This window comes from Haliotis rubra, unplaced genomic scaffold, assembly GCF_003918875.1.
Source record: "Haliotis rubra isolate DU_JTF1 unplaced genomic scaffold, ASM391887v1 Scf130, whole genome shotgun sequence".
Lineage (NCBI taxonomy): Eukaryota > Metazoa > Mollusca > Gastropoda > Lepetellida > Haliotidae > Haliotis > Haliotis rubra.
Genome location: NW_025765226.1, coordinates 726314 through 753532, shown reverse-complemented (window position 1 = coordinate 753532; position 27219 = coordinate 726314). Strand labels below are relative to the sequence as shown.

At 39.9% G+C, this 27219-nt stretch overlaps 1 protein-coding gene and 1 long non-coding RNA gene across 3 annotated transcripts in view; one reads left to right on the top strand and one right to left on the bottom strand.

Moving 5' to 3' along the window:
- The window catches only part of LOC124267272 (protein mono-ADP-ribosyltransferase PARP9-like), a 98558-nt gene that overhangs the window by 17154 nt on the left and 54185 nt on the right, over positions 1 to 27219 (bottom strand). The window contains exons 1-2 of one of the 2 annotated variants that reach the window (XM_046702185.1): positions 11587 to 11682; positions 3176 to 4288 (exon numbers count right to left, since the gene is read on the bottom strand). In XM_046702185.1, coding sequence (XP_046558141.1) covers positions 3176 to 3349 — 174 coding nt within the window. In that variant the 5' untranslated portion in view covers positions 3350 to 4288; positions 11587 to 11682. Of the gene's footprint in view, positions 1 to 3175; positions 4289 to 11586; positions 11683 to 27219 lie in introns of those variants that run through there. The other variant, XM_046702184.1, reaches the window with a different exon arrangement.
- Positions 1674 to 16838, top strand: LOC124267275. Its single transcript, XR_006895993.1, has 3 exons — positions 1674 to 1686; positions 15090 to 15094; positions 16740 to 16838. It is a non-coding gene; the product is annotated as an uncharacterized LOC124267275 (long non-coding RNA).

Below are 27219 nucleotides of genomic sequence, written 5' to 3'. Positions count from 1 at the left end.
TAATAATCTACCTTCATCTGCTTGCCCTCTTGACCTGTTCACATCAAGCATCTCTTAAATAGGGTGGTACAAGATCATTTGACATATACCCCACGCAACAGATATGCTGCAGGTTGTGTTGATTGCAATGTGATTCCGGTGGTTTTAATGTGAAACGGTCAGATCAATGCAACTAAAGTGCCATACCTACATTCAAACTCATGCGAGCCATACCTAGTTATGACATGTCAAACAAATTTTTTTTGTCTTTGTCCTTGTGTGTTGTTGGAATGTGGAATAACGTTGGGTAGCAAAACACTCAGAACCTATAATGGACATGTTACAGTGAAGAAGAACATGTGCTGAAAATGTCCAAAGAGTTAGACAGTATAAATTCAGGATGATGTATCATAGGTAGTATCCTCAGACTTATTAGAAAATTAACTACATATATTTGGACACAAAATATAATTGCAGTGTATAAGCAGTTTCCGTTTCCATTTACACACACAAAGATAAAAAGTGAAAACAGAACATTATCAAAGTGCCCACCGTGTGCGACAACTTTCCAAAAAATCTAAAACATTGTTTCATCTTTGTCAAAATTGTCAGTATACATGACAAAGCCATTAGAATACATTAATCATTAATTGTAACCTGGAAATCCATCAGTTATAATTAGTAACAATAAGTTCAAGTTCAGAATGGAATGATTGTTGCAATGTAATACATGTTTTGATTGGCTGGAAAAAATCACTTCTTGTAATTATACTTTCCCTGCTTACACATATCCAGTCCGAGTTGGTTTCAAGCTATATCATCTTCAATTTCTTTGTATAATGGCTGTAAAATGATTGTCCTCCTGAGAGAGGGTACCTAAGTCCCAAAACATTCAAAGTAAATGTAAACTCTCCACTTTTTTAATCGTAGAATATGTCCCCATGGTCCCTAGTATGGTTATGGTGATCTACCTTTTAGTTGTTGGCAATCTATAGCCTGTTTTATATTGTATTGTCTTGTATAGTTAAACTGTTTTAAATTTAATTACTAGTTTTAAATTTCTATCTGGGATAATCTAGTTGTTTTATTGTCCTTCGTTGACGAATTTTTATAATTTACCTTTAATTATTATTAATCTATAACTTGATTTAGTCACGATATGGCTGAAATATTGCCAAAGTGACTTTAAATTTTAACTCACTCACTCACTCACTCAATTTCTTTGTATCTTTGTATTGTCTCCAGTGTCTGACAACAGAATTCACAAAGAGTCCAGGTATATTTATGTTTTTCCACCTTATGGTCAGAAAGTATACATAATGAAGGGGCCAGCTGACGTTAATGTTTTCTAAGAATGGCTGATGAAATGAGTTTTCAATTGTTTTCGTGGACATGGCTTTGGATAGAACGGAAGAAAGTGTAATTCATTAACCCTGACTCGAAGAATGACCTGTCTTTGAACACTGTTCATTTCATATCCATGTTCCTGTGTTACCTGTACCATTTTTCACATATTTCGTTACCAGGAGAAATGCAAGGTTCTGCAGATAACCTGAATTATGACGAAATAATGATGGCCATGTTTAAAGTCAGATTGAACTCTGTGATCAATTATACTAATTGTAGCTCCATAGGCATTGTAGTTCAAGAGCTGATGAAAACCAAAATGCAGAAAAACTAAAATACTGGATGTATGTGATGGTCTAAGTTTAAACTTTGATAAAAAATCATAACATGCCAAAAAACATACATATTAGGTTGTACTGCATATCACATGCTTGCATATAATATTTCACAATGATGCATACAAAAATTACTGACCAATGAGCAAAAGTGGAAATGTGTTTTACAACCGCCATGTCCACCAAGACTCACTTTGCCCTTGACATGATGTCTTTCCATGAAATATGCAAAAATAGTAATAAAGTAATTGCTTATCAAAAACATCCAAGAGACGTCCTGAAAGTCTTTGAAGAAAATCTGGTAAAACCGTTCTTAAGATATCTTGCTGACAAGCTTAACATACAGGTTAACATGCTGAAATCTTCAAAGTGTCGAAGAGACCTTTGAAAATTATGTGAGTGAGTGAGTGAGTGAGTGAGTTATAATTTAACGTCACATCGGCAATATTTCACCATATCGTGACGAGAACATGTTACATTGTAATGGAATATGTATATATTATAAAACCTGTCATCGAAGGACAGTAAAACAACTAGAATATCACAATTAGATTTAAAACTAGTGTGGAAGGTTAAAACTAATAGCACTATTGGGACAATACAAGATAAAAACAGGCTATAGATCGCCAACAACTGAAGGTCGATCACCATACTAGGGACCATGGGGACTGAAAATTATGTGATGGTCACCAAAATCGACAGGGCATTGTGCCTTCCCTAGATGAAGCTTGATGTCAAACATCATACTGTGATGAACCTAGGTACCAAATATGAACAGAATCTAGTTAACTGTTCTTAAGATATTCCAGTTTGAATGGACGAACAGACGGAGCCCTAAATACGTGGCAGGGGATAAAAATCATGTATAAACTGTTACAAATTATGTGGAAGAAGAAAGTTGTCTCAATCAACATTTATAGCAAAATCATTTTAAAAAAAACACCGTGGTCCGGAAACTATCGAGTGTTAATCAGCAGAATGGACGTCTTGTGACCTGGCGTTAACTGGCAGCTTCAGTATTGTGTCACATATTGCGGGCAGATAACTTTGAGGGCAATATCCTGATCAGTTCATATGAAACCAATTGTCATTGACTTCACGAGGTTAATCTATCGAAAGTATCAAATTCATTTTCAAAATGAAGCATAGTATAATATTGTCGGAATATTAGAACTAAAAGCGCTGAAGTCAGGCATAGCCTTGCTATTCAATTGATATGTTCCATAACACCATTAACACAGATTTTGGTTTTGTTCATATAACAAATGATGTCTATTGCTTTCCACACTAAACGTCTGGTTATTAGTGTCCCAGTTTTGGTGATTATATCGATGCATGATTTCAGCTCCAGGCAGCTACTTTACAAAATTTCGATGAACTTTTACAACCATTTATATGCTGCTGATGATTCTTAGAAATTCAGAACAATCAATTATAGGTAAGGTGTTCATGACTCCAGAACCTAACACATAATATGTTTTCATAAGGCATAAGCATGTAAAGGAAATACTTGCCTTCCATGGGTCTTGATAAACGCCAACATTGGCCACCAGTGTTTCTATGTGAGAAGCTTCTTGTGGCACGAATCTGATGTCTAGCATAGTTTGTTCAATACCAAGCTGCAAACTGGTAGGTGTATCAATCAGTGATTCCAGGCTCCTGTTTATAGCAGGATACATCTGCAGCATCTCAACAACGTCAGCCTTCTCTTGGCCTGTGCAAAATATGTGTCAGTGGAGTCTATAACCTGCTAAAGTCTGGTCAGTAGATTCCATGTTCTTTTGGAGAATGGATAACAAACTGGCACTTCTTTGTTTTACATCAGTCTTCCAGCTGCAGTTTTCTCTTGTCCAAAACGGTCTTGAAGTGATCAAACATGGTGTTAATATCTGATAAAGATTTTGCCCTCATGTCTTCAATATGCTTTTTCTTGGCGTTTTATTTTTTTTCTTATTATTTCTTAAACGATCTGCATGGCCATGGACTTGAGCGAGTTTGGTTTCCAGTTCTGTCTTCTTTGCAGCTGATGCCTCTTCCAGCTGCTGCAAATCATGATTTTTGTGGCCTAGAACTGTACAGGAGACACAGCATAGTTTCTCTTCTGTTGCACAGTAGAATTCAAGGTTGTGTTCCGGGTGGTTAGGACAAAATGACTTTTGCAAATGACGTTATTGGCTGGTCAATAAGGTCCCAAAGAGACATGATGACATGGTCTCTGCTAAGCCGATGACGTCTGTGTACAAAGTCACATTCCTTACACAGATAGCTGTGACATTCTTGACATCGTGAAACAGCCTCATTCCTCCTCAGGACACTCACTGCAATGGGCCTTCTTATCCTGCTTGATCTGCAGGAACTCTACTAGCTTGTCCCTCAGGCCATCAACCTCGAGTGTGTCAGCGTTTCCATGGACTCTTTGGACTTGACGACATAGTGGACATGTGATCTGACCTTTCCTCTCCTTAACAAGAAGCTGCTGAAGACACTGTGTGCAGAAGGCATGGAGGCAGGAGTGGAGGAGACGAGGACGTCGGTCAGTCTGGTTGAAATGTTCCACACACACGGGGCATTCCAAGAATTTGTCTTTCAAGCTTCCAACGTCTACCTTTTCTTGAGGTTCAGACATTCTGTAAGAAAAGAAAACATACTAAGTATATGTAAGCTTACATCACAAAGTTTTCTATTCAAATGGTTGCATCACTTCCTCATAATGCTATTTTGGTTTTATTCTGAATTGAATCATTTCGGGATAGACATATTTTTTTTGGCAATCATATGGTAACAAAACACATGGAATTGCAACAGTGATCTCAACATTTGTGCAGCTGGTTCATCATTAACTGAAGTTATAAGTACTCGATAGTCACTCCATCACCACATCGATGACTACCACTATCACAATTGTAATTAATCCTTACTTCAGCCACTGTCACAGCAATAACCAACATCACTTCATAATCATCACCCCTGCAGTTCTATACAATCATCGCTGACATCATTACCATCAACCCTACCACCATCTTCACAACCCGGTTCTATCAATCGGCTGGTCACGCCATGCCCTGTGCATAGAAAGTATTTTGCACATTTGAATTGTTGGGTATTGGTAATTTTGATTGTATAGTATACAAATTATTGTTAAATGTATTGCCTAGAGTCCTGTGCCAGAAGGCGGGTGGCTCATGGGCCAATCTGGTGATGTCGACCTCTAAATTCTGTATGTCTCCAAGTTTTGTTAGAGCCGAACCAGCCTGACATTATATTTGGTAGACAGATATAGCTATTTATGTTGTATTTACTGGAGTATATCACCCCTGTATCCCTGGTGTTTGCATGCTGGATATCCGGTGCTATTAGACACTGTCCATGTTGACACTCCGTGGTGGGTGGGGAGCAGGGGTGCTGAATCACATTCCTTTCATCATGTCACAACAACAAGCTGGTTCATCTCGCCATGAAAAGAAACGTCGTATTGACGACATAGATCAATCAAGTGACCAAATAAATACAACTGTTGATTCTTGGAATCGGTTTTGGTAATAGAAGCTGCGGATTTTCTTCCTATCAAACTAAATCCTTTCGCCATTTCAAAGGCTATTTCTGGAATTTGTGGGGAGGTCAAGAATGTTACTCGTCTCCGTAGTGGATCACTTTTAGTTGAATGTTTACGGAAACAACAGTCCCTCAATCTGCTGTCAATCAAGACCTTTGCAAACATAGAAGTTACCGTCTGCAAACAGAACATTAAACTCTTGTCGTGGCATTGTGCGTGACAGGGCACGGTGTCTCTCTGATATGTCCGAGGGAAGATATTGCCGCAGAGCTGCAGAATCAGGGAGTTTCAGCGGTAAAACGGTTTTACTGTTAAGCAAAAAGAGGGTAACGTTATTAAAACTACCACCTATCTGTTGACCTTTTTCTCGCTCCTCACTTCCAACATCTATCAAAGCAGGCTATTTCAACATCCAGGGGGTGGATGTGTATGTCCCCCAATCCACTCCGATGTTACAAATATCAGCATTTCGGACACGGCTCACAATCTTGCCGAAACTCTGTAGTCTGTCATCGTTGTGGCGATCGTCATGACGATTCTTGATTGCGACAGAGAGTACAAATGTGCTAACTGTAATGGTGCTCATCCTGCGTCATCGAAAGCTTGCCCTGTGTTCCAGCGTGAATCGCAGATTATGAAACTTAAATGTGAAAAAACGTTTCATACCTGGATGCAAAAATGCTAACTCAAACCTCTACTCCATCAAACGGTACCTACGCTGCGGCAGTTACTCGCTCTGTGGCAGTGTCTTCTACTGCGTGCCAGACTGACTTGACTTGGGTCAAGTCAGAGAAACCTCTTCGTCAGCTTCAACTATTGAACCTACTGTCACAGTCACTCAATCTTACGTCTGGTGCCTCAGACTGATGAAACTCAATCTGAAACTTCATCGCAAACATCTGTTTTGCAGCCAGCCGTGCATAAACTTAAAAAGAAGAAAGGAAAAGGGATTACCAGGGATAAACTACCTGTTGTTCCTTCACCTCCAGAGGTACCTTCTTGAAAATTCTTCATTTGGACCTTTAGATATGGAGGTGTTACTCCGTCCTCACAGGACAGGCGGAGAGCTTTTATACTCCTCGCATTCACGTGAGAGATCACCAATTGAGCCGCCATGACTCAATTATCTACTCTAATGCAATGGAATTGCAGGGACTCAGCGAAATAACTTCAATGAGATACAACTGCTGATACAAGTGATATTCAGCCGGTCAGCACTCTGTCTCAAGAGACATATTTAAAACCCCATAGATAACTTTACTTTGAGACAATACAACGATTATCATTCGTTTTCTCCCCGGGAGATAAAGCAACTGGAAAGTACTTATCGACTAAAATGACAGGGGTATAATACATAGCCCTGTGCCCTTCATACTCAATCTTCTCGTAGGACTGTAGCTGTTCGACTTTGACCCTGCAAATTGCTTTGACTCTGTGCAGTTTATATAGTCCTCCATCTTCTGATGTCCGTCTGTCGGATCTTCAGAATCTGTGGCATCAGCTTCCAAAGCCATGTAATATCATCGGCGGCGGATCTGAATGGACACAATCCAGTTTTGGGGGAAGTGTCCATACCAACAATAAAAGGTAAAATCCTTGGAGGAATTTATATCAGATAATAACCCCTGTATTTTCAATGATGATTCAGCCACTTATTTACATCCAGCTACGGGAACATATTCTTCCCTGGTTTATCACTTACTGATTCAACCTTATATGATGAATTTGAATGGATGGTACATGATGACCTATGTGGGAGTGATCACTTCCCAAACCATTCTCAAAAACATCAAGCCTGGTGATGATCCACCTGTATTCAGAAGGAACTTTGCCAGGGCTGATTGGGCATTGTATAAGACTTCTGTGTGTTGTTGAACACATTACGCATGATCTTTTTAGGAACAGTGAAGATCCTTTTACAGTCTTTTTCGATATTTTAAATGACATTGCTGACAAAACAATTCCACAGTCCTCTGCAACTCCACACATACGTAAACCATGGTTTAATAATGAATGTAAACAGGCCAGAAAGTTGGGAAGAAAGGAAAAATATTTTCCTACAGTCCATAATTTTGGAAAAAGTTAAAATATCAAATGCCAAGGCTCGACGTGCCTTTAAACAAAATAAGCGTCAGTCTCTTGGAGGAATTATGTTTCCAAAATAAACTCACGTGTACACCTATGTCCAAGGTGTGGAACATGGTCCAAAAGAATTAAGCGGCAAAGGTTCTAATTTCACTGTACACACCATCTGTGAAGGATGGTGATAATCTCTTTAACTAATAAAACTGACATAGCAAAATAAAATTAGCGAAACTCTTACCAAACATTCTTCATCATCATCAAATTATGTCCCTGAATTTCAAAACACTACAGAAACAACAGGAGAAGAAAAGAATAAATTTTAACTCAGACAATGGTGAAGATTATAATGAATTATTTTCACTCCATGAGCTACATACTGCTCTTTGAGCAAGCTCATGATACAGCTACAGGGGCTGATGATATCCACTATCAGCTCCTAAAGCATTTGCCCCGGAATCGTCAAAGTTTGGAAACACTGCTAAATATATTTGATATGATATGGACTACAGGAATTTCCCAACTTCCTGGCGTGATGCCATTGTAGTCCCAGTACCAAAATCCTGGCAAGGATCATACAGATCCGTCTAATTACAGACCGATATCGCTAACTAGCTGTGTCTGTAAAACCATGGAACGTATGGTGAATAATAGATTAACTTGGTATCTTAGAACCAACAACCTAATAACCAATATTCAATGTGGTTTCAGGAAAAAAATCGTAGTACCATTGATCATTTGGTACGATTAGAAGCCTTTGTTAAAAAATGCAATCGTAAAATAAACAACATGCCGTATCGATATTCTTTGATCTCGAGAAAGCATACGATACCACCTGGAAGCATGGCATTTAAAAGGATTTACATGATTTTGGTTTGAGAGGTTGCCTGGCTTCTTTTATATCACAGTTTTTTAAAGACAGGCAATTTCAAAGTCCGATGGGTCTTCAACCTCAATCTCTGACTATTACAATCAGTGGATCAGGGTGTCCCTCAAGGCAGTATTTTGTCTGTCACTCTTATTTAGCATTAAGAGATTAACAGCTTATCCAAGGTTTTAAAACGATTCAATTGATGGATCACTTTTTGGATGACTTTTAACATTTCTTGTCGTGGTAAGAATATGCATACTATTGAACGTAATTACAGTTGTGTTTAAATAAAATACATAAATGGTGTCTTGAAAACGGCTTTAAATTTTCTAAATCAAAACCAATTGCATACACTTCTGCCGTAAATATAAAGCCACATAAAGACCCAGAACTGTTTTAAAATGGCACTCCCATCAAGGTTGTAAAGAGGCCAAGTTCTTAGAGTCTCATTTTCGACTCCCATTTAACTTTTCTTCCGCACATCAAATCTCTCAAAACTAAATGCCTGAAGGCTGCATTTGATTTTATTGAAAGTCGTGCTCCAGTCTGGCGGGAGGGATCAAGCCACGCTCCTACACCTTTTACAGATCACTTGTCCGCTCAAAGCTTGATTTTATGGCTCCAATCGTATATGGTGGAGCCCTGCAAAAAGCAACCTAAACTCTTAGATCCAGTCCACCACCAAAGGGTTCGAGACTTCGTCTTGGGTCCTTCAGAACATCTCCTGTCGACAGTCTCTAATACCGAGGCAGATGATTCCTCTCTCTTACCCAACGCCGTATAAAATTATCATTACAGCCATAGTATACATGAAGCTATATTCTTAACGAGTCTAATCCTGCGTTTCATCAGCATCTTCACTCCTCTTTATGAGGATTTTGTATAACAAAAAGCTCTCTCTCTGCTTGTTCCAGGCCTCTTGGGCACAGAATTAAACCATTCCTTTCTGCTGCCGGCATTGAGCTGGGTAATATATCTCCTTCTCGTCTTCTTCTTCTCCTCCTTGGCAATTGGTGAGGCTGTGACGTTGACTTAACATTAACCAACATTTAAAAATAGAAACTAATGATTTCCACAGTATAAACAAGAATTTAGTCAATTACGAAATAAATATAATACCTATAAATCCTTATATACAGATGGATCCAAGGATGGTGGCGCGGTTAAAGCGTAGTGCCACTGTCATTGGGTCCAAAACAATATCTTCCAGACTACCCAATGACAGTTCAAATTTCACAGCAGAAGTTAGAAACGCAATACTAACAGCTCTTAAATATATTAATAAACACCGTAAATATAAACAATATGTCATCTTTTCAGATTCTCTGTCGTGTCTTCAGGCTATTAAAAATCTTTTCTTGTAAACATCCACTTTTATTAGAAATTATTGAATTGTATAATGAGCTTGCTACTGGCCAATGCGACATCGTCTTTGTTGGTTACCCAGCCACGTTGGCATTTCTGGGAACATTAATGGCTGATCTTGCTGCTAAGGTAGCACTCAACAAAATCTGTGACACCACTTCTGCCCCATACTCTGATTACAAAGCTTGCATTAGATCTTACATCCGTGATCTGATGCAAAAGAAGTGGGACACCCAAGTAGGTATCAATAAATTACATGCAATAAAACCCCTATATCGGTTACACTTACTTGGGTTGTCAGTCCAGGATTTGAAGAGGTCATCATACGACGATGTCGTATTACACACACCAGATATAACGCATGAGAGTACCTATTGAAAGGTGAGGATCCTCCGTCTTGTATCCCTTTGTGATGAACGAATCACGGTCAAGCATGTCCTGCTTGACTGTGTCGAGTACTCTCATCACAAGGGATAAGTATTTCAATGTCAAAACTTTGAAGGATCTTTTTATCATGTTAGTTCCTCATTTAATAGTTGAATTTTTAAAAGAATTAGATTTGCTTTACTGATCTGTAAATAGTTAAATATTTTATCGTTGGTAGTTTAGGATTAATAACTGAGATTGTTAGTGGCTGTGCCCTCAAAGGGGTTGAAGTAGGGTAAAATTATTGTCCTCCTTGAGAGGGTACTGTAAGTCCCAAAGCATTCAATGTAAATTTAAATCTACTGTTATTTTAATCGTAGAATATATGTTCTTTAATTTGTGGTTTGAATATCTAAAATTGCTAATAGCTGAGGGATGGTGTAAATCCAGCTAGGGTCCATGCAGGAAGCAAAAGCACTGTAAGTCCCCATGGTCCCTAGTATGGTGATTCACCTCAGTTGTTACCAATCTATAGCCCGGTTTTATATTGTATTGTCAACTATAGTTAAACTGTTTTAGATATAATTACTAGTTTTAAATTATTCTTTGTGATAATCTAGTTATTTTACTGTCCTTCGTAGGCAGGCTTTTATAATTTTATTATTACTTACTATTATGTACCAATTAATTGTTCTCGTCACGATATGGCTGAAATATTGCCGATGTGACTCGATAAATTTTAACTCACCTCACTCTTCTCTCACAAGGATCATCACTACGTCGGACAGCCATCATTACCATTAACCCTACCACTGACTGTGTTGTCAAATTTAATATATAAATGTATATCTCATTTCTTCTACTCTTTATTTGTTCTAGTTCAATGTTGTGATTTCACAATTTCACAGTTTTAAGAACAGTTAAAAGATATCATCACATACTGCGTTTAACTGAGTACTTATGCATTTTTTCTAAACTGGGTTATGACTTTCTTTCTTTACTATCTCCACGTTTTCTATTTCCTTAACATCACCTTTAGATGTTTAAAGGGAGAGGCAGTCATCACAAAATGCCATCACATTTATTTATTTACTTCTATTTATTTATTTAGGAGTGGAAGGGGTGTGCTGGGGTGGGGTGGTGGTGGCGGGGTGGGGTTTGGGGTGATGGTGGCAATTAAAGAATGATATACAAAATGAAGAATGGCAGTTGGGGATAAGGTGTGGTGTGGTGGTAGTTAGGGTGGGGGTGGCAATTAAAGAATGATATATAAAACGAAGAATGGCAGTTGGGAATGATAGCCCACATGCAGTTCTTCCTCATGCCCCCACCTCTCTTTCTAAAATGAGTCACATAACGCGCACATAAAATGCCTACTTTCGCTTTCTGTTTAGCTCGTTGATTGTGATTGCAAACAGAAGTCTTTCCTTTGTTCAAGTTTGTTAAACAAATTGACCTCGATATGGGGACATGCATTGATAAATGTGTAACTATTCACTGCGATAACACCGTGACACCCATCCCCAAGTCCTGCGAGTTACATCGTATTCATTTACCAAGTGTTGGGTTGAAATTGACATATATTTTAACAGGTTCCTTATGTTATTGCAGTCTGAACTTTATTATTTACTCTGACATGTGGTATTCTTGATGTCATATTTAGTTGCCCAGTTCCTTCATACTCTTACCTGCTGTGACATACAGCCTGCGTAATAGATAGTCCTTTCCTACACAACCGGACGAGCAGAGGAAGAACAGGTGTCCTGAAAGTGGTGGATTTACGCCCCGACTTATCGGCGGCAGGTTACAGGGAGATAACTGCTTGCATCAAAGCAGATATTCACACCCGTGCGTTCTATCCTGTGCGGCACGTACTGAGGTGAATTGTGTTATTTTCTAATACTGGCCAACTGATTTATTTTTTTGTCTGCCAAGACGGGTCGGTGAAGCTAGCTAGCCTAATCACTTCATACAAAAGACCTGTTACTATAGCGGGATATAAAGACCTCGCACGCTCACACATCGTTCGCGTGCACACCACCTCCAAGCCACTAACACACGTGCGCGTGACTGAATAGGTTTTGGCTGTTTCCTTAGCAACAAACTGACCCACAAACAAGTGTACCATTCGTTACGTGCACAAATACTCGATACGTTTTTATGTTTCATTACACAGCACGCAGACTTTGGATATACATGACGCGATTCCATTGCATATTGGCTGGCATTTGGCTGGCATTTTGTTGTGGAAGCGTTGGACATTTTCACTCTTTTCGTGGATTTTTATGGGAGGTGTAGAAGTAACATTCGCAACAAAACATGCGTGCTGCCGTTGTAATAAAGCAAAACAGCTTTGCGCAAAGGAGATCATAAAGTCCCATACCTTCAACATAGACTTACGATAGACTTAGCGCTAATAGTGTTCTGTACAACGGCACTGGATAATAATAGCCAGAGATATAGTTGAAGAGAAAAAATGATAGAAAGTTATAGAAATATTTGTTTGTTATCTGAATGTATTGCATATATTGAAAGTAACTGAAAAATTACTATCAGTTTAATATGTAAATGTATGCTAAGAGATTTGCTTTGCGTTGCAACCAAAGTCGATAAACACGCCGACGCCAATCCTTGTTGAGAAACCTTGAACTTGTCTGTGAAGAGGGCAAACCAACCTAGAAACTCATATGTTGTTTTGATCATGCCATGCAGCTCTATGACATTGGACGTATAGCTTGGAGGGCGTGGTCTGTTGATATGCTCAATTCTTGAACTTAACAGGACGAAAGCCAGGGTTTTCAGCGAAAGCTGCCATGGATGCAGGTGAATCTCAGGCGAATATAGTTATCTTGTGGACTGGCTGACCATACTCCATGACATCCAGAACTTGTTCGGTCCTTTGTGTTGCCAGTCGGTTGGTACCTCTTAGCAACTGTACAGTGTAAGGTTGATCACAATTGCCGAAAGGTAAAATGCACCCTCAAAACCTCAGAAAAATTTAAACAGTTAAGTCACTATTTAGGGATGAAAGCGTGGTTACTTTCGTGATACCTTAAAATGCTGTCGTTGCCTTGTAATAAATTAACATATATAGAACACATCAATCGTGAGAGTCATGATATAGCAGGGATAACTAAAGTACTGTTGGAAATGCTAGAAAAATGCTTTATTAGCCTTTAATAGCTTTATAAAGGTGATAAATGCACTATGTTGTCAATATATCAACTCACCTATAGTGTACCCTAATTTTTATTTCAATCGATTTAACCTTCCCCTGCATTTAAAGGGCAGTTTACAGGAGAGAATTTGGTAACAAAACAACTACTTAGGATTTTTCAGAGTTCAACCACAGAAATAGTCTTTACATTTATGCTAATAATATAGGTGGTGTAAAATATGAATTAACGTTTTTCTTAACAAATAAATGTTGAATGTTTGTGTCGCAGGGTTTCATAACACGACCTCTGGGCTGGTGTTCAATCGCTTTATTCTGTCATTTAGGGTTGGTCAAACCGTGCTGCCATAAATGTACCTGTAATTAGGAAATTACATGAAGGGCTGCCACTGCCAGCATGGTGTGTCCATATATCAATACAACAAGTAAAACTATTGTGACATTTTACATAAAATATTATATATCTGAAAGTTAATGGTTACTAAACCATTAAATGTATTTAACTACAGGGTTCCACCTGGTTACTAAACCATTAAATGTAATTATTTAAATACAGGGTTACACCTGACTTAATTATGAGAAATTGTTATAATATGAACAATTCAAACAAACTTGCGTACCTGTAATTAGGAAATTACATGAAGGGGCTGCCACTGCCAGCATGGTGTGTGCCGGGCACATGGCACATGCAGCTTTTATATCACCTGAGTGCACAGACTGCAGGAGCAGCATGTGCCAGAGCCCAGGATGTACCGCTGGCAGCCAGCTCATCTGTATGGCAAGCTGTTAGGGACAAAAATTGTAAAATGTGCCAGTGGTGCTGTGCTGTACATTGTGTGAACAATTGAACCTGTGACATTTGTGTTACTTTACTCAAGAAATATTAATATAAATATTAAGTCTTGATAACTAAGTTTCCCGTCATGCATGCTCATCTTATCACAGCGTCCACTATGGCCAACGATTTGCAGTTGATTGTTGCTAAGGTTTATAAGTTTTTGTGCTTGAAAAGGTAAGAGGTAAACCTTTCATTAGTTTAGAAAGGGCTTATTACAGAACTTGTAGATACTCATGGTATGACTGAAATGACCAGTATGTACGTTGTTGTCGTGTTATACGTTAAGCAACAGTGTTTCACCTGATGTACCTGTAGATTTAGTGAGGGGCAGCAGTGTTATACGTTAAGCAACAGTGTTTCACCTGATGTACCTGTAGATTTAGTGAGGGGCAGCTGTGTTATACGTTAAGCAACAGTGTTTCACCTGATGTACCTGTAGATTTAGTGAGGGGCAGCAGTGTTATACGTTAAGCAACAGTGTTTCACCTGATGTACCTGTAGATTTAGTGAGGGGCAGCAGTGTTATACGTTAAGCAACAGTGTTTCACCTGATGTACCTGTAGATTTAGTGAGGGGCAGCTGTGTTATACGTTAAGCAACAGTGTTTCACCTGATGTACCTGTAGATTTAGTGAGGGGCAGCTGTGTTATACGTTAAGCAACAGTGTTTCACCTGATGTACCTGTAGATTTAGTGAGGGGCAGCTGTGTTATACGTTAAGCAACAGTGTTTCACCTGATGTACCTGTAGATTTAGTGAGGGGCAGCAGTGTTATACGTTAAGCAACAGTGTTTCACCTGATGTACCTGTAGATTTAATAGTGAGGGGCAGCTGTGTGCTATATTTAGAAGGTTCTGGAGGCTGTTTCAGGGAACTCCATTATCATTTTGTCTATGATAAGTGGGAGCTGGATACTGCCTCTCATCTTGCATTACACCTATTACAGACCAATGAAGATCCGGGCTAGAATTGATCTTCAGTAACCAACGCTTTGTCGTGAAGCGCATCGTCAGGCTCGCCGACTTGGTTGACACATGTTATCGTATCATAATTGCGAAGATCGATTCCCATGTTGTTGCTTGCTGGATTGTCTGGTCCAGACTCGATTATTTACAGACCGCCGCCATATAGCTGGAATATTGCTGAGTGAAGCGTAAAACTAAACTCACTCATTACCAGAGGACGTATACTACAAAATCGTGGATGATTTGAAGTCCGCAAGCGGTAGTTCCGGCACCAAGCAGCACGATCTGTACTATCAACTATCTAAGTAAGTAATTCTTTTTAATCTCATCAAGTTTCCATTTTCCAGTCTCTGCCCTCTGAAGTTTTGTTCTCTTGGTAATGCTTTCTTCATTTTACTTGGAATATCATGCTAGGCACACTGTGTACTTATGTGAATTTATCATGCTTCACAAGTACGATGCTTCACAGTGTGGTGATGTCGAGAAGCTGATAAAAGGAGGTTAAAATCCCGAAGAGCCACCTATCTACTTCACCACATTGGAGGAGACTTTTGACATCATCATATTTCCACTGGTCATGGAGGCAGAGATCGTATGCTGAAGGAACTGTCAAAAGGTGCGCTAATACCTACGCTCTGGAGACATAAGGTCATTTTGCGTTGAGTGCCAGCGCAAATCCAAGAAGTCAGTCGCGACAGGTGGGGTTGTAAAACCTATCCTCAGCAAAGAATTCAACAAGTCGACCTGATTAATATGCAATGTCTACGTGCCAAGAACTGCAAGTGGAGCATGGTCTACCAGGATCACCTCACCAAGTTTTGTGTTCTTCGGGCTATCACATCCAAAAGAGAGCTCAGAGGTTGCCCGCCAGCTGATGTTAGGAGCTCCTGTCATACAGCAGTCGGATAATGGCAGTGAGTTCACCTCTTGTGTCATTACAGAATTAAAGAGCGTCTGGCCATCACTCAAGCTTGTCCATGGAGAGACACGCCATCCACAGAGTCAGGGGTCGGTAGAGATAGCCAATGGGGACATCAAAGACAAGTTGGCTGCCTTTTTCTCAACCAAAAACACTACCGATTGGACCGTAGGAATCAAGTTCGTTCAATTCCAAATTCTAAAGAACTCGGCACTTCATGCAGGTATTAAGTGCAGTCAGCATGAAGCATTATTTGGATGTCTAAATCGAAAGATTAGAAACAGAAGAGCTACTCCGACTTTGTAGTAGCCTGCAGACGTCCACACCTACATCCATACCCAATGACACCGAACCAACATCCACACCAGGTGACATCAGTGAATTGGCTTCCACACCAAAGGCAACGAGGGTGACACCGTGTCTGTGGCGATCCCAAATGTGGACAGAGGAAGAGGTGACCCTAGGAACATTCTTGGTGTGGTTGTGCATCACGACCATGCTAATAACAATTATAGAATAGGCATGAAATCTGGCATCCTCAAAGGTTTGTTCACGCGTTCTCAATTTGATGTTTGTCCTCTACGTCTGCTCTCTATGAATAATGTATGGACAATGACAGAGAAGACTTAGTGTCTCTCCAGACAGCTGTCGTACTGTGGCGGTCAGGGTTTCCAGAAATGTAACTGTGGTCCTAACCGTTTATTAATCACTGACCTTTAAGCTATTTATTACTGTACACCGAAAAGAATTTGTCTCTGAGTGTAGTAAAGCTTGTGTATTCATTGATAATGTAACAAAAACACTTAAAGAGGAGTATTTAATCAATATTTTTATTTGCTATTAAAAGTATCGCAAATGTGCTGCCAGCCTTACTGGTTTCATGTAAATTGTGATTGACATTCCGTTACTTTCAAATTCACTTCAAATGTATAAATATTCCTCAAGTGAAGTTCTAAACGGTTGAAATGTTTGCAGCATGTATTACTACAGGAAATTGTAAAAGTATAAGTTACAACACAGTAAGGTTGGCATATTTGTGAATATCAAGATAATAAGAAAAGCTTTAATAATAAGAAATACCTTTATCAAGGTCCATAGCAATAAGAGTGAAAAGAGTCCTTATCCATTTTCTGAACTCCCAAATGTGCTTAAGAAATTAAGATAAACTTTATATATATATATAAACCCAATGAAACCATTCTCTTGCAAAGCACCTTTTTAAAACAAAAACAAAAACTTTCCAAATACATCGAAAACATTTAGATAACTGATTCTTTTAAATAGACAAGGCAACTTGAACACAATTTTTGTCAAAATTAAATTCATCAATGACCGTATAAATATAGACATGATTACACTGCATCTGGATTACAAGAGAAAATCAGTTATGTCATCACAAAGCAACTATATATTGTATTCAAAATACATAACGAGTCATTTAGACATAAAAAGACTAATTGATCAGAAATACCCCATAACATTGCCTATATTCATGCAAAGTGCTATACTGAGTCTAACAAAACCTAGTAGAAGGTCGCGTCAGCTAACCTTTTGAGCCATGACCAATAACGCGAGACGGCCGAACGAATTTAACCAATCCGACAACGACTACTTGTTAGGTTCGGCGGGACTTTACAAAACAGTTTTTGTTTTTTCCTCCCTGGTCTCCGGCACTGATCTATCAACAAACGGAAATCCGCATAAAACACAGATATTTGACCTGCAGTATATACGCCTAATGACATAAGTTACTATTTCCATATATTTTGCGAGATGACATCACTTTAAATATTGACAAAAATGTAATTTTAGAATTCAAATTGATATTTTATACTTATCCTGACTCATGCTCTTTTTGCTTGTCTTCTTCTTCTTGCGAACATAGTGGAACACTTGTATCTCCCTAATTGAAGCTCCTTCAATGTAAAATCACTAATTAGTACTCAGCACGAGTAACCTCCCCTTCCATCCGCCCGGGGAACGAGGGGCGCCACCTCCACCCATGTGCCTCTACTCTCTCTCCTCATATACTGAGCCCAACATTTGAATTTACAGGACAGGGAAATCCAAAGTGTTATGTGGGGAGGATGGGAGGGGTTTACCTCATGAGTCAGGATAAGTATAAAAATATCAATTTTACTCTAAAAATTACATATTTTTCCTTATCCTGACTCATGCTCTTCTTTATTTGTAGCATCTGACGGAAAAGGAGGTGGGAAATATATAATACTTTGGATTTTAATAATTAGTGATTTGAACTGTGATGATTGTAATAACCCTATGGAACTCAAAAATTACAAAGGTACTGAACTGATGAATTCCTGCTGCTAACTTATCAGCTGCCATATAAAGGTTATTACAATGTACTACATTATGATAAAGCATATATAACATTAATACAATGCTTAAGACTAATAGACTTAAGCTTGTTAATATGCTAGTATAAACTCCTACCAGAGTTTGTTAGCTAAAATCCTTTAAGATATAAACATAAGTACTAAGCTTAGATACCAGATTAAACTTAAGCTAATTATATAATAGCAAAACTCTTTTAGAGTTTGTTAGATTAATATACTTACATGATATAGATATAATGCTGAAAGCTTTAGATATGAATAAAGCTTTAGCTACATATATAATAGCAAAACTCTGTAGAGTTTGTTAGCTAATATATTTTTTACAATATGAGTATAGTACTGTGCTTAAGATATAATTAACTTAAGCTACATATATAATAGCCAAAACTCTCTGCAGAGTTTATTAGCTTATAGATTAATAATGTAACCATATTACTAAGCTTAAGATAAGATTAGACTTTAAGCTAAATGTATATAGCAAAAAAAAAACTCCTTAGAGTTTATTAACTAATATACTTTTATGAGGTTCATAAACACATAGTACTGAGCTTAAATGTAATTAATGGTTGCTGAACTTAAAGATATAATTATATTAAGCAAAATGTCCAATGGAGTTTGTTATTAATACATTTCATAAATGTAACACATACTGCTTAACTAGATATGATGAAATTTGCTGCTAAGATGTGATAATAGCAAAAAATTTCTTTAGAAACAGAACAGCTAAAATACATACGTATCCACTGAATTTTAAGTATGTGAGTTTATGAGAGGGAACCTTTGGGTGCCATATATAATAGCAAAACTTTCATAGAGCATGTTAGCTAATATACTTATATGAGAGTATAAACCTGAGTGAGTTTATGAAGGATGGAAACAGCAAACTACATATAGATGTCTTTAAAAACTCCGTAGAGTTTGTTAACTAACTAAATATAATCAAAGCTTATAGTGATGAGCTTAAGATTGTGGCGCTTCACGCCCAGCCCACTGCAAGAAACTAAGCTACATATATATAATAGCTGCCAATACGGGCGGAGGTGGTTTCACCGCTTAGCTAATACAAAGTATATAGTAACCGCTGAGTAGCACCAGCGATTGTAGTGAGCAAGCCCACCAGAGATATAATAGCAAAAATACTTTTAGAAGTTTGATAGCTAAAGAAATACCTATGTGATGTCTGACTATGGTACTAAACGAATGGACAGAAAATGATCTTAAGTTACATCGAAACATATAATTTGACCAATAATAAACAAAAATTAGAGTTTGACCATTTAAAAGCTAATACATGTTATAATGTGAGCCAAAACATTCACTTTAGATATGATGAGACTTGTCATAAGCCAAAATGTTCCGCGCATCTATGCTTAAAAACTCTTTAGAGTTTGTTAGCTAATAATATCTTATATGATATAAACATAACCACTACTACGAGCTTAAGATATGAATAAGCTTGAAGTGGAGCTACCTATAATGAAATGTCCCAAACTCTGTAGAGAGTTTGTTGAAGCTATATATTTTACAATCTGAGTATAATTGCTGTGCTTGAGATATAATTAAGTTAGGAGTAAATATATAATAGCCAACTCTTGTTGACACTGAGAGTTGTTAGCATTTTATAACTTGTATGATGTAATAATCATAGTACTTTCCAATGATGTCTAAAAGTTTTGATGAAAGCAAATCATATATAACCTTTATTTTGTGCTGTTATACATAAGATAGCGAGTTTAAAATCTGTGGTTCCAACATCTTCTCGAGAACACTATCCTTTGTTGTGCGAGACCGTGGGATCCAAGATGGTCGCCAAAATTTAACTGAGGCGTCCTGGAACTGATGATATCTCTCGAAAAAGTTGTATACCATGTCGGATCTCCAGAAAATAAACCTCGAAATTATATCAAACAATGGTTTAACATTATCAATCATGCATATTTGGTTAACTCTAATATATCATGGTATTAAAAAGCTCACTCATGGAGACGTTTTAGTTTGAGTCCATCCGTCTTGTATGCGTAATTTACATTAAATATTTTAGTTCTAAAAGTTATAAGCGAATGATGCGTGTGAATTTCATTAAACCCCATTAAGTTGATAGAAATAATCTGTTGTATTATTCCTTCTGTTTAGTTCAGTACAATATGAAAAGGAATAAATTTTACGAGTCTTGCACAGCCATCGTGATAGAATCATGTTTATCAACTATGAAGAAGTCCAAGTATGTCATCGAAACCGCGTATTCACTTACTTGTGAGGTATTGGAATTTCTCTTCAAAAAGAAATCCACAAGTTGGAGGGTGAAACTTCGTTTAGAAGAATTCTCCAATCCAGAAAGTTTAAGTAGGTTTACATATTAACCATCTAGTTGTGTTAGTAGCAACGATTATGTGTAATTCAGCTGAAATTCAAACGTCTGAGGCGCTTTTACTGCTGTGTTTGTTAGAGTCCACAAGATTCACTTATCCCGTCGTCTAGGTTATTCGTATGGACACGAAGTCCTTGACGATGTAAATGGTGCACAACCAGGTGCGGTCTGTCCTCGTTAACACTGGATAAGTTTATGTAAAATTGCTCTGACTGCCATCATTGTAGCCTTCTAAATTTCCATTCTTGATAGAGTACCCTAACCTGAAGAAAGCAGCCCAATCATGAAGGTTCAAACGAATAATTAACTGGACAGGTGAGGAGGTTTTCGCTCGTTCTACTGATATATAGTTGTCACTTGTAACGTAAGTGTTGACCTGTGAGACTAAGATCGACCGGATAGTTACCTCGTGCCGACGGTAGGTGTCGTTGTCAGGTACCAAAAATCTAGAACAAGCTGACCATTTAAGCATTCTTGTGAATAAATAGCCCTGGAGGATACTTGTGATGACACCGTAGCAGGAAAAACCTTGTGACATAATAAAATCTCTTGCCGTCGTTGATTATTGAAGCGATTCAGATGCGGGTTTCGGTCTTCGCCCTGTTATGGCTTCAACCTTGAAGTTACCCGGAGCGAGCCACATATAGACAAACTTTTACGAGTGAAGTTGTGCTGACAAACGCAGCGAAGTTCCTCCGGCGCGTAATACCTCACTCACCTGTAATATTAATGCTGGCAGGATTATTTTCCCTGGCTGTCGACAATAAGTGAAAGTCTTCTGAGCTTGAATATAATTCCGACTTTCTTAGACTATAAGGTATCGCCAATAAACTTGCATATTGTCAGCTTGTAGACTGTATACTACGCGAATGTATCGTCATAATTGTAGAATTAAGTTTCGAACTTGCTGTGCCGGTACTGTTCTTCTCAGAAACTTGACGCGATTATGAGTTAAACTTCGCTGGGTAACAAGGCTGCTGTTCAAATTTGCCTACAGTATCTTATAAATTATGGAATCTAATCCATCCAGATCCGCACAATGGTCGCATGTAATAGCATACATTCGTATCGTAGTCCGGGATTGCATATTCTACAGCAATCTATACGAGCATTCGCAATAAGATTTGTTTACTGTGAAGGAGTTGAAGCTCTCCTGAATGCAACGTCGTTAATTAATATAAAGCGACGTTCTGGTGTTGTAAATAGCCTGTGCAATTCGCCCTCTGCAGTCATGTAGATTGCCATGTATATGCGATACGCTGATGGTACAACCATAATGTCTTTTGAACGACTGGATGAGTGGCTAATATATGGAGATCTTGGAGGAGAATTCCTCGGTGATCGCCGGAGATTTCGCGAAGCTCTCGAAGCATCCAATCTTTAGATTTCCTGTGTGAGGTAGACTTGGAGCCACTTAGCCTTCGCGACCTTCGCGAAGGTATTGCGCCATCAGGGTAGCCCGATCAGTATAGTATAATTACGGTGCTATGTAGGCGCTTGTCTTGCCGAACGACCTCTGTGTTCAACAGGAGTGAGTGAGTGAGTGTATTAATTTTACGCCACCACTCAGCAATATGTGGGGTCAGTGAAGCGCTTCTCCTCCGTGACACGTCCCTTTGTAACTGGTGAGGCTACGTGCAGCTCCTTCGCGGAGGTTGCCTGGGACTTCCTTAGCGAAGTGTCTAGAAACTCGAATCGCCGGCGTATACTTCTGGTGCTGCTAGCTTCATACAGGGCGTGTGGTTCTTGCTGGCTCCGCATGGTGATTTGGGTGAGATCATCCTATCATCTTCTGTGAAGTCGTGTCACGAAATCTGGTGATAAATCCTCACCGGATCGTTCTAAGATCTATTAATGCCAATAAGCGCATACGCCGTCTGAAGCGTTTGAAACTGTTATGGCTTTTATGGTAGGCTGTGTCCACATACTGTGGCACCGCACTTCGCAATCAACGAGTCCGATTAGGGAGGTATTGGAGTGATGGCGTTCTGCCTCTGTCTTCCTTATCAGGTATGTCTGCGCCGAGGGTTGCCACTATTTGAGAGGGTGAAGAGAGATCCTAAGGTTGTTTACCATCCAATATCAAAGTATCTCAGCGTCACCTAGAGAAAATGATGCCTCCATCGTTTCGTTTCCTCTCAACATCACTACCAGGAGAGGTTGATGCTCTTCTGATGGTGGACTGTGTATTTCTATCTCTGTCGGTGACGTTTCGGGAGACCTGACTGTAGAGCTTAATGTGCAGACTGTGTGGTGATGTACGAGGAGATCGGCGCGGTTAACGGCGCGGAGATCGTGTTGGTGAACTGCGTCTATGGGTTGACCTTCTCGGAGACCTGTGAGAGGATAATGTTGATAGCCTTGCGAAGCTCGCATGTGCAGTCAGGTGTCCTTCGCGAAGGCCTTTCATGGCTTCCTCTGCGTCCGGTCCTGGGGAACGGCGATTTGACCCTTCGCGAAGGCTTTCGCGAGGTCTGACGGTCTGAGTCCGCATCAGGGATGAAGCCGAGGAAGGTGATGATCTATCCGCCTTCGCGAAGGCCTTCGCGAAGGCTGTACATCTGGGTCCTTCGTGGAGGTGGTCTGCGACTTCCTTCGCGCGCGTGGCTTCGTCGTGGCTGCTACGCTGATGGGGGTGCCTCTGGGGTGTCGTCTGCGTTGGAACCTTCAGCGAGGCTCGGGCCTTCAGGCTGGCTGCTTCCCAGTCTGTGGTGGCCCTCCATCATGATCATGATTTGCCGCAACAGTTCATCTGGGATGGTCTGCGACGAATTAGTCGGTGCCCTCTCTGCGATACAAGTTATGGCGGGACCCTCAGGAAGTCGTCTGACGTCAGTCTTAGAGACATCAGGCTGCATGGCGATCTCTGCTGATGTCACTGTAGATGTCTCAGTCGCTTCTTGTGGCGTACGTCAGGGATGATGATCAGCTGATCATCGTAGAGGCCCAGTTCAGCGGCTGGAACAATCTCGGTTGAGAAAGTCCTAGTAGACTTCGTTGATTTCCCCTCAGAGGTCGACGCTGCCCTGGGGGTGCGAAGTCTGCGTTGAGTGTTGGTAGCGACGGGACCCTCAGGAAGATCATAGAATATCATCGTTGGTACATCAGGCTGCATGTTGATCTGCGCTGACATCACTGTTGCCGACATCGGTCATTCTTTTGATGTACATCAGGTATGATGATCGGCTGATCATCATACAGGCCCAAATCTGCGACGGGAACAATCTCGGCTGAGAAAGTTCAAGTAGACTTCGTTGATTTCCCCTCAGAGGTCGCGTTGAGATGCAGTAGAAAACTCTAGTCTTCGGCTGCGACGATGGGATGTCTGGGGAAGCAGGACGCTTCTTGGAGGCGGCGGACTACGTCCCACGCCTCTCCACCACTCTAGCGGAACACCAGACGGGAGCGGGGTCGACCAACAGCAGTAGACTGGCGAGGGGTTCAGGTGTATCAGTCATGGCTAGACTCTGCATACGCGACCTATCTGCTGCGCGTCTCAAACGCAAAGTAATTATTTATTAAAGGCAGAAATGGATAAATTAGTACCGCAACTGCAACGTGAATAAAATGAACATGGCGCAGTACAACTAGGGCATATTAAATGCGGATCAGCAGCAGAATAAAAAACGTAATCTGCAACAGAACAGAATTTTTATCAACGTAATCCACTGAAACAAACACGGCGTCCCGTGAATAAACAGTAGAAACACGACTAAATATCAATATATAATTGTTGAAGGATACTAGCTAAACCTCTATAGATGTCTATACGAGGTAACTAACTAAATATAATCAAAGGATATAGTGTGTCGGGAGACACAGGTGCTCTCACGTCCAGCTCACTGGGCGAAGAAGGAGAGAGTGAGGCACATGGGTGGAGGTGGCGCCCTCGTTCCCGCGTTTGTGGAAGGGAGGTAACTCGTGCTGAGTACTAATTAGTGATTTTACATTGAAGGGAGCTTCAATTAGGGAGATACAAGTGTTCCACTATGTTCGCAAGAAGAAGAAGACAAGCAAAAAGAGCATGAGTCAGGATAAGGAAAATAACCACGACCGCGTGAGTTTAAGAATAACGTCTTCGTCATTATAACTGATAATGACGATACAGAACGTTAATAGAAGTTTAGGTTCAAATACATTGTTGAGATGTGAGCACGACAATTACAGGAAATGTATCCATTACAGTAGAGCGGGGTGTAACATTTATGAAGTTCAGCCTTCAACAAAGCTGACTCTGTCCAACGTGTACAGTGAATGTAAGACGAATTTCTCACTCATGGTATGACTGAAAATGACCAGTATGTACGTTGTTGTCGTGTTATACGTTAAGCAACAGTGTTTCACCTGATGTACCTGTAGATTTAGTGAGGGGCAGCAGTGTTATACGTTAAGCAACAGTGTTTCACCTGATGTACCTGTAGATTTAGTGAGGGCAGCTGTGTGCTATATTTAGAGGGTTCTGGAGGCTGTTTCAGGGAACTCCATTATCATTTTGTCTATATAAAGGGGAGCTGGATATCGCCTCTCATCTTGCATTACACCTATTACAGACCAATGAAGATCCGGGCTAGAATTGATCTTCAGTAACCCGCGCTTGTCGTAAGAGGCGACTAACGGAATCGGGTGGTCAGGCTCGCCGACTTAGTTGACACATGTTATCGTATCCCAATTGCGTAGATCGATTCCCATGTTGTTGCTCGCTGGATTGTCTGGTCCAGACTCGATTATTTACAGACCGCCGCCATATAGCTGGAATATTGCTGAGTGAAGCGTAAAACTAAACTCATTCCCAGAGACGTATACTACAAAATCGTGGATGATTTGAAGTCCGCAAGCGGTAGTTAGGGCACCAAGCAGCACGATCTGTACTATCAACTATCTAAGTAAGTAATTCTTTTTAATCTCATCAAGTTTCCATTTTCCAGTCTCTGCTCTCTGAAGTTTTGTTCTTGGTAATGCTTTCTTCATTTACTTGGAATATCATGCTAGACACACTTATGTGAATTTATCATGCTTCACAAGTACGATGCTTCACAGTGTGGTGATGTCGAGAAGCTGATAAAAAGGAGGTTAAAATCCCGAAGAACCACCTATCTACTTCGCCACACTGGAGGAGACTTTGACATCATCATATTACCACTGGTCATGGGGCAGAGATCGTATGCTGAAGGAAGTGTCCAAAGGTACGCTAATACCTACGCTCTGGAGACATAAGGTCATTTTAGCGTTGAGTGCCAGCGCAAATCCAAGAAGTCAGTCGCGACAGGTGGGGTTGTAAAACCTATCCTCAGCAAAGAATTCAACAAATCGACCTGATTAATATGCAATGTCTACGTGCCAAGAACTGCAAGTGGAGCATGGTCTACCAGGATCACCTCACCAAGTTTGTGTTCTTCGGGCTATCACATCCAAGAGAGCTCCCGAGGTTGCCCGCCAGCTGATGTTAGGAGCTCCTGTCATACAGCAGTCGGATAATGGCAGTGAATTCACCTCTTGTGTCACTACAGAATTAAAGAGCGTCTGGCCATCACTCAAGCTTGTCCATGGAGACACGCCATCCACAGAGTCAGGGGTCGGTAGAGATAGCCAATGGGGACATCAAAGACAAGTTGGCTGCCTTTTTCTCAGACAACACTACCGACTGGACCGTAGGAATCAAGTTCGTTCAATTCCAAATTCCAAAAGAACTCGGCACTCCATGCAGGTATTAAGTGCAGTCAGCATGAGGCATTATTTGGATGTCTAAATCGAAAGATTAGAAACAGAAGAAGACCTACTCCGACTTTTAGTAACCTGCAGACGTCCACACCTACAACCATACCCAATGACACCGAACCAACATCCACACCAGGTGACATCAGTGAATTAGCTTCTACACCAAAGGCAACGAGGGTGACACCGTGTCTGTGGCGATTCCAAACGTGGACAGAGGAAGAGGTGACCCTAGGAACATTCTTGGTGTGGTTGTGCATCACGACCATGCTAATAACAATTATAGAATAGGCATGAAATCTGGCATCCTCAAAGGTTTGTTCACGCGTTCTCAATTTGATGTTTGTCCTCTACGTCTGCTCTCTATGAATAATGTGACAATGGACAGAGAAGACTTGGTGTCTCTCCGGACAGCTGTCGTATTGTGGCGGTCAGGGTTTCCAGAAATGTAACTGTGGTCCTAACCGTTTATTAATCACTGACTCTTTAAGCTATTTATTACTGTACACCGAAAAGAATTTGTCTCTGAGTGTAGTAAAGCTTGTGTATTCTTTTGCATTGATAATGTAACAAAACACTTAAAGAGGAGTATTTAATCAATATTTTTATTTGCTATTAAAAAAGTACCGCAAATGTGTTGCCAGCCTTACTGGTTTCATGTAAATTGTGATTGACATTCCGTTACTTTCAAATTCACTCAAATGTATAAATATTCCTCAAGTGAAGTTCTAAAGGGTTGAAATGTTTGCAGCATGTATTACTACAGGAAATTGTTAAAGTATAAGTTACAACACAGTAAGGTTGGTATATTTGTGAATATCAGGATAATAAGAAAAGCTTTAATAAGAAACACCTTTTATCAAGGTCCATAGCAATAAGAGTGAAAAGAGTCCTTATCCATTTTCTGAATCCCAAATGTGCTTAAGAAATTAAGATAAACTTTATATATATAAACCCAAAGAAACCATTCTCTTGCAAAGCACTTTTT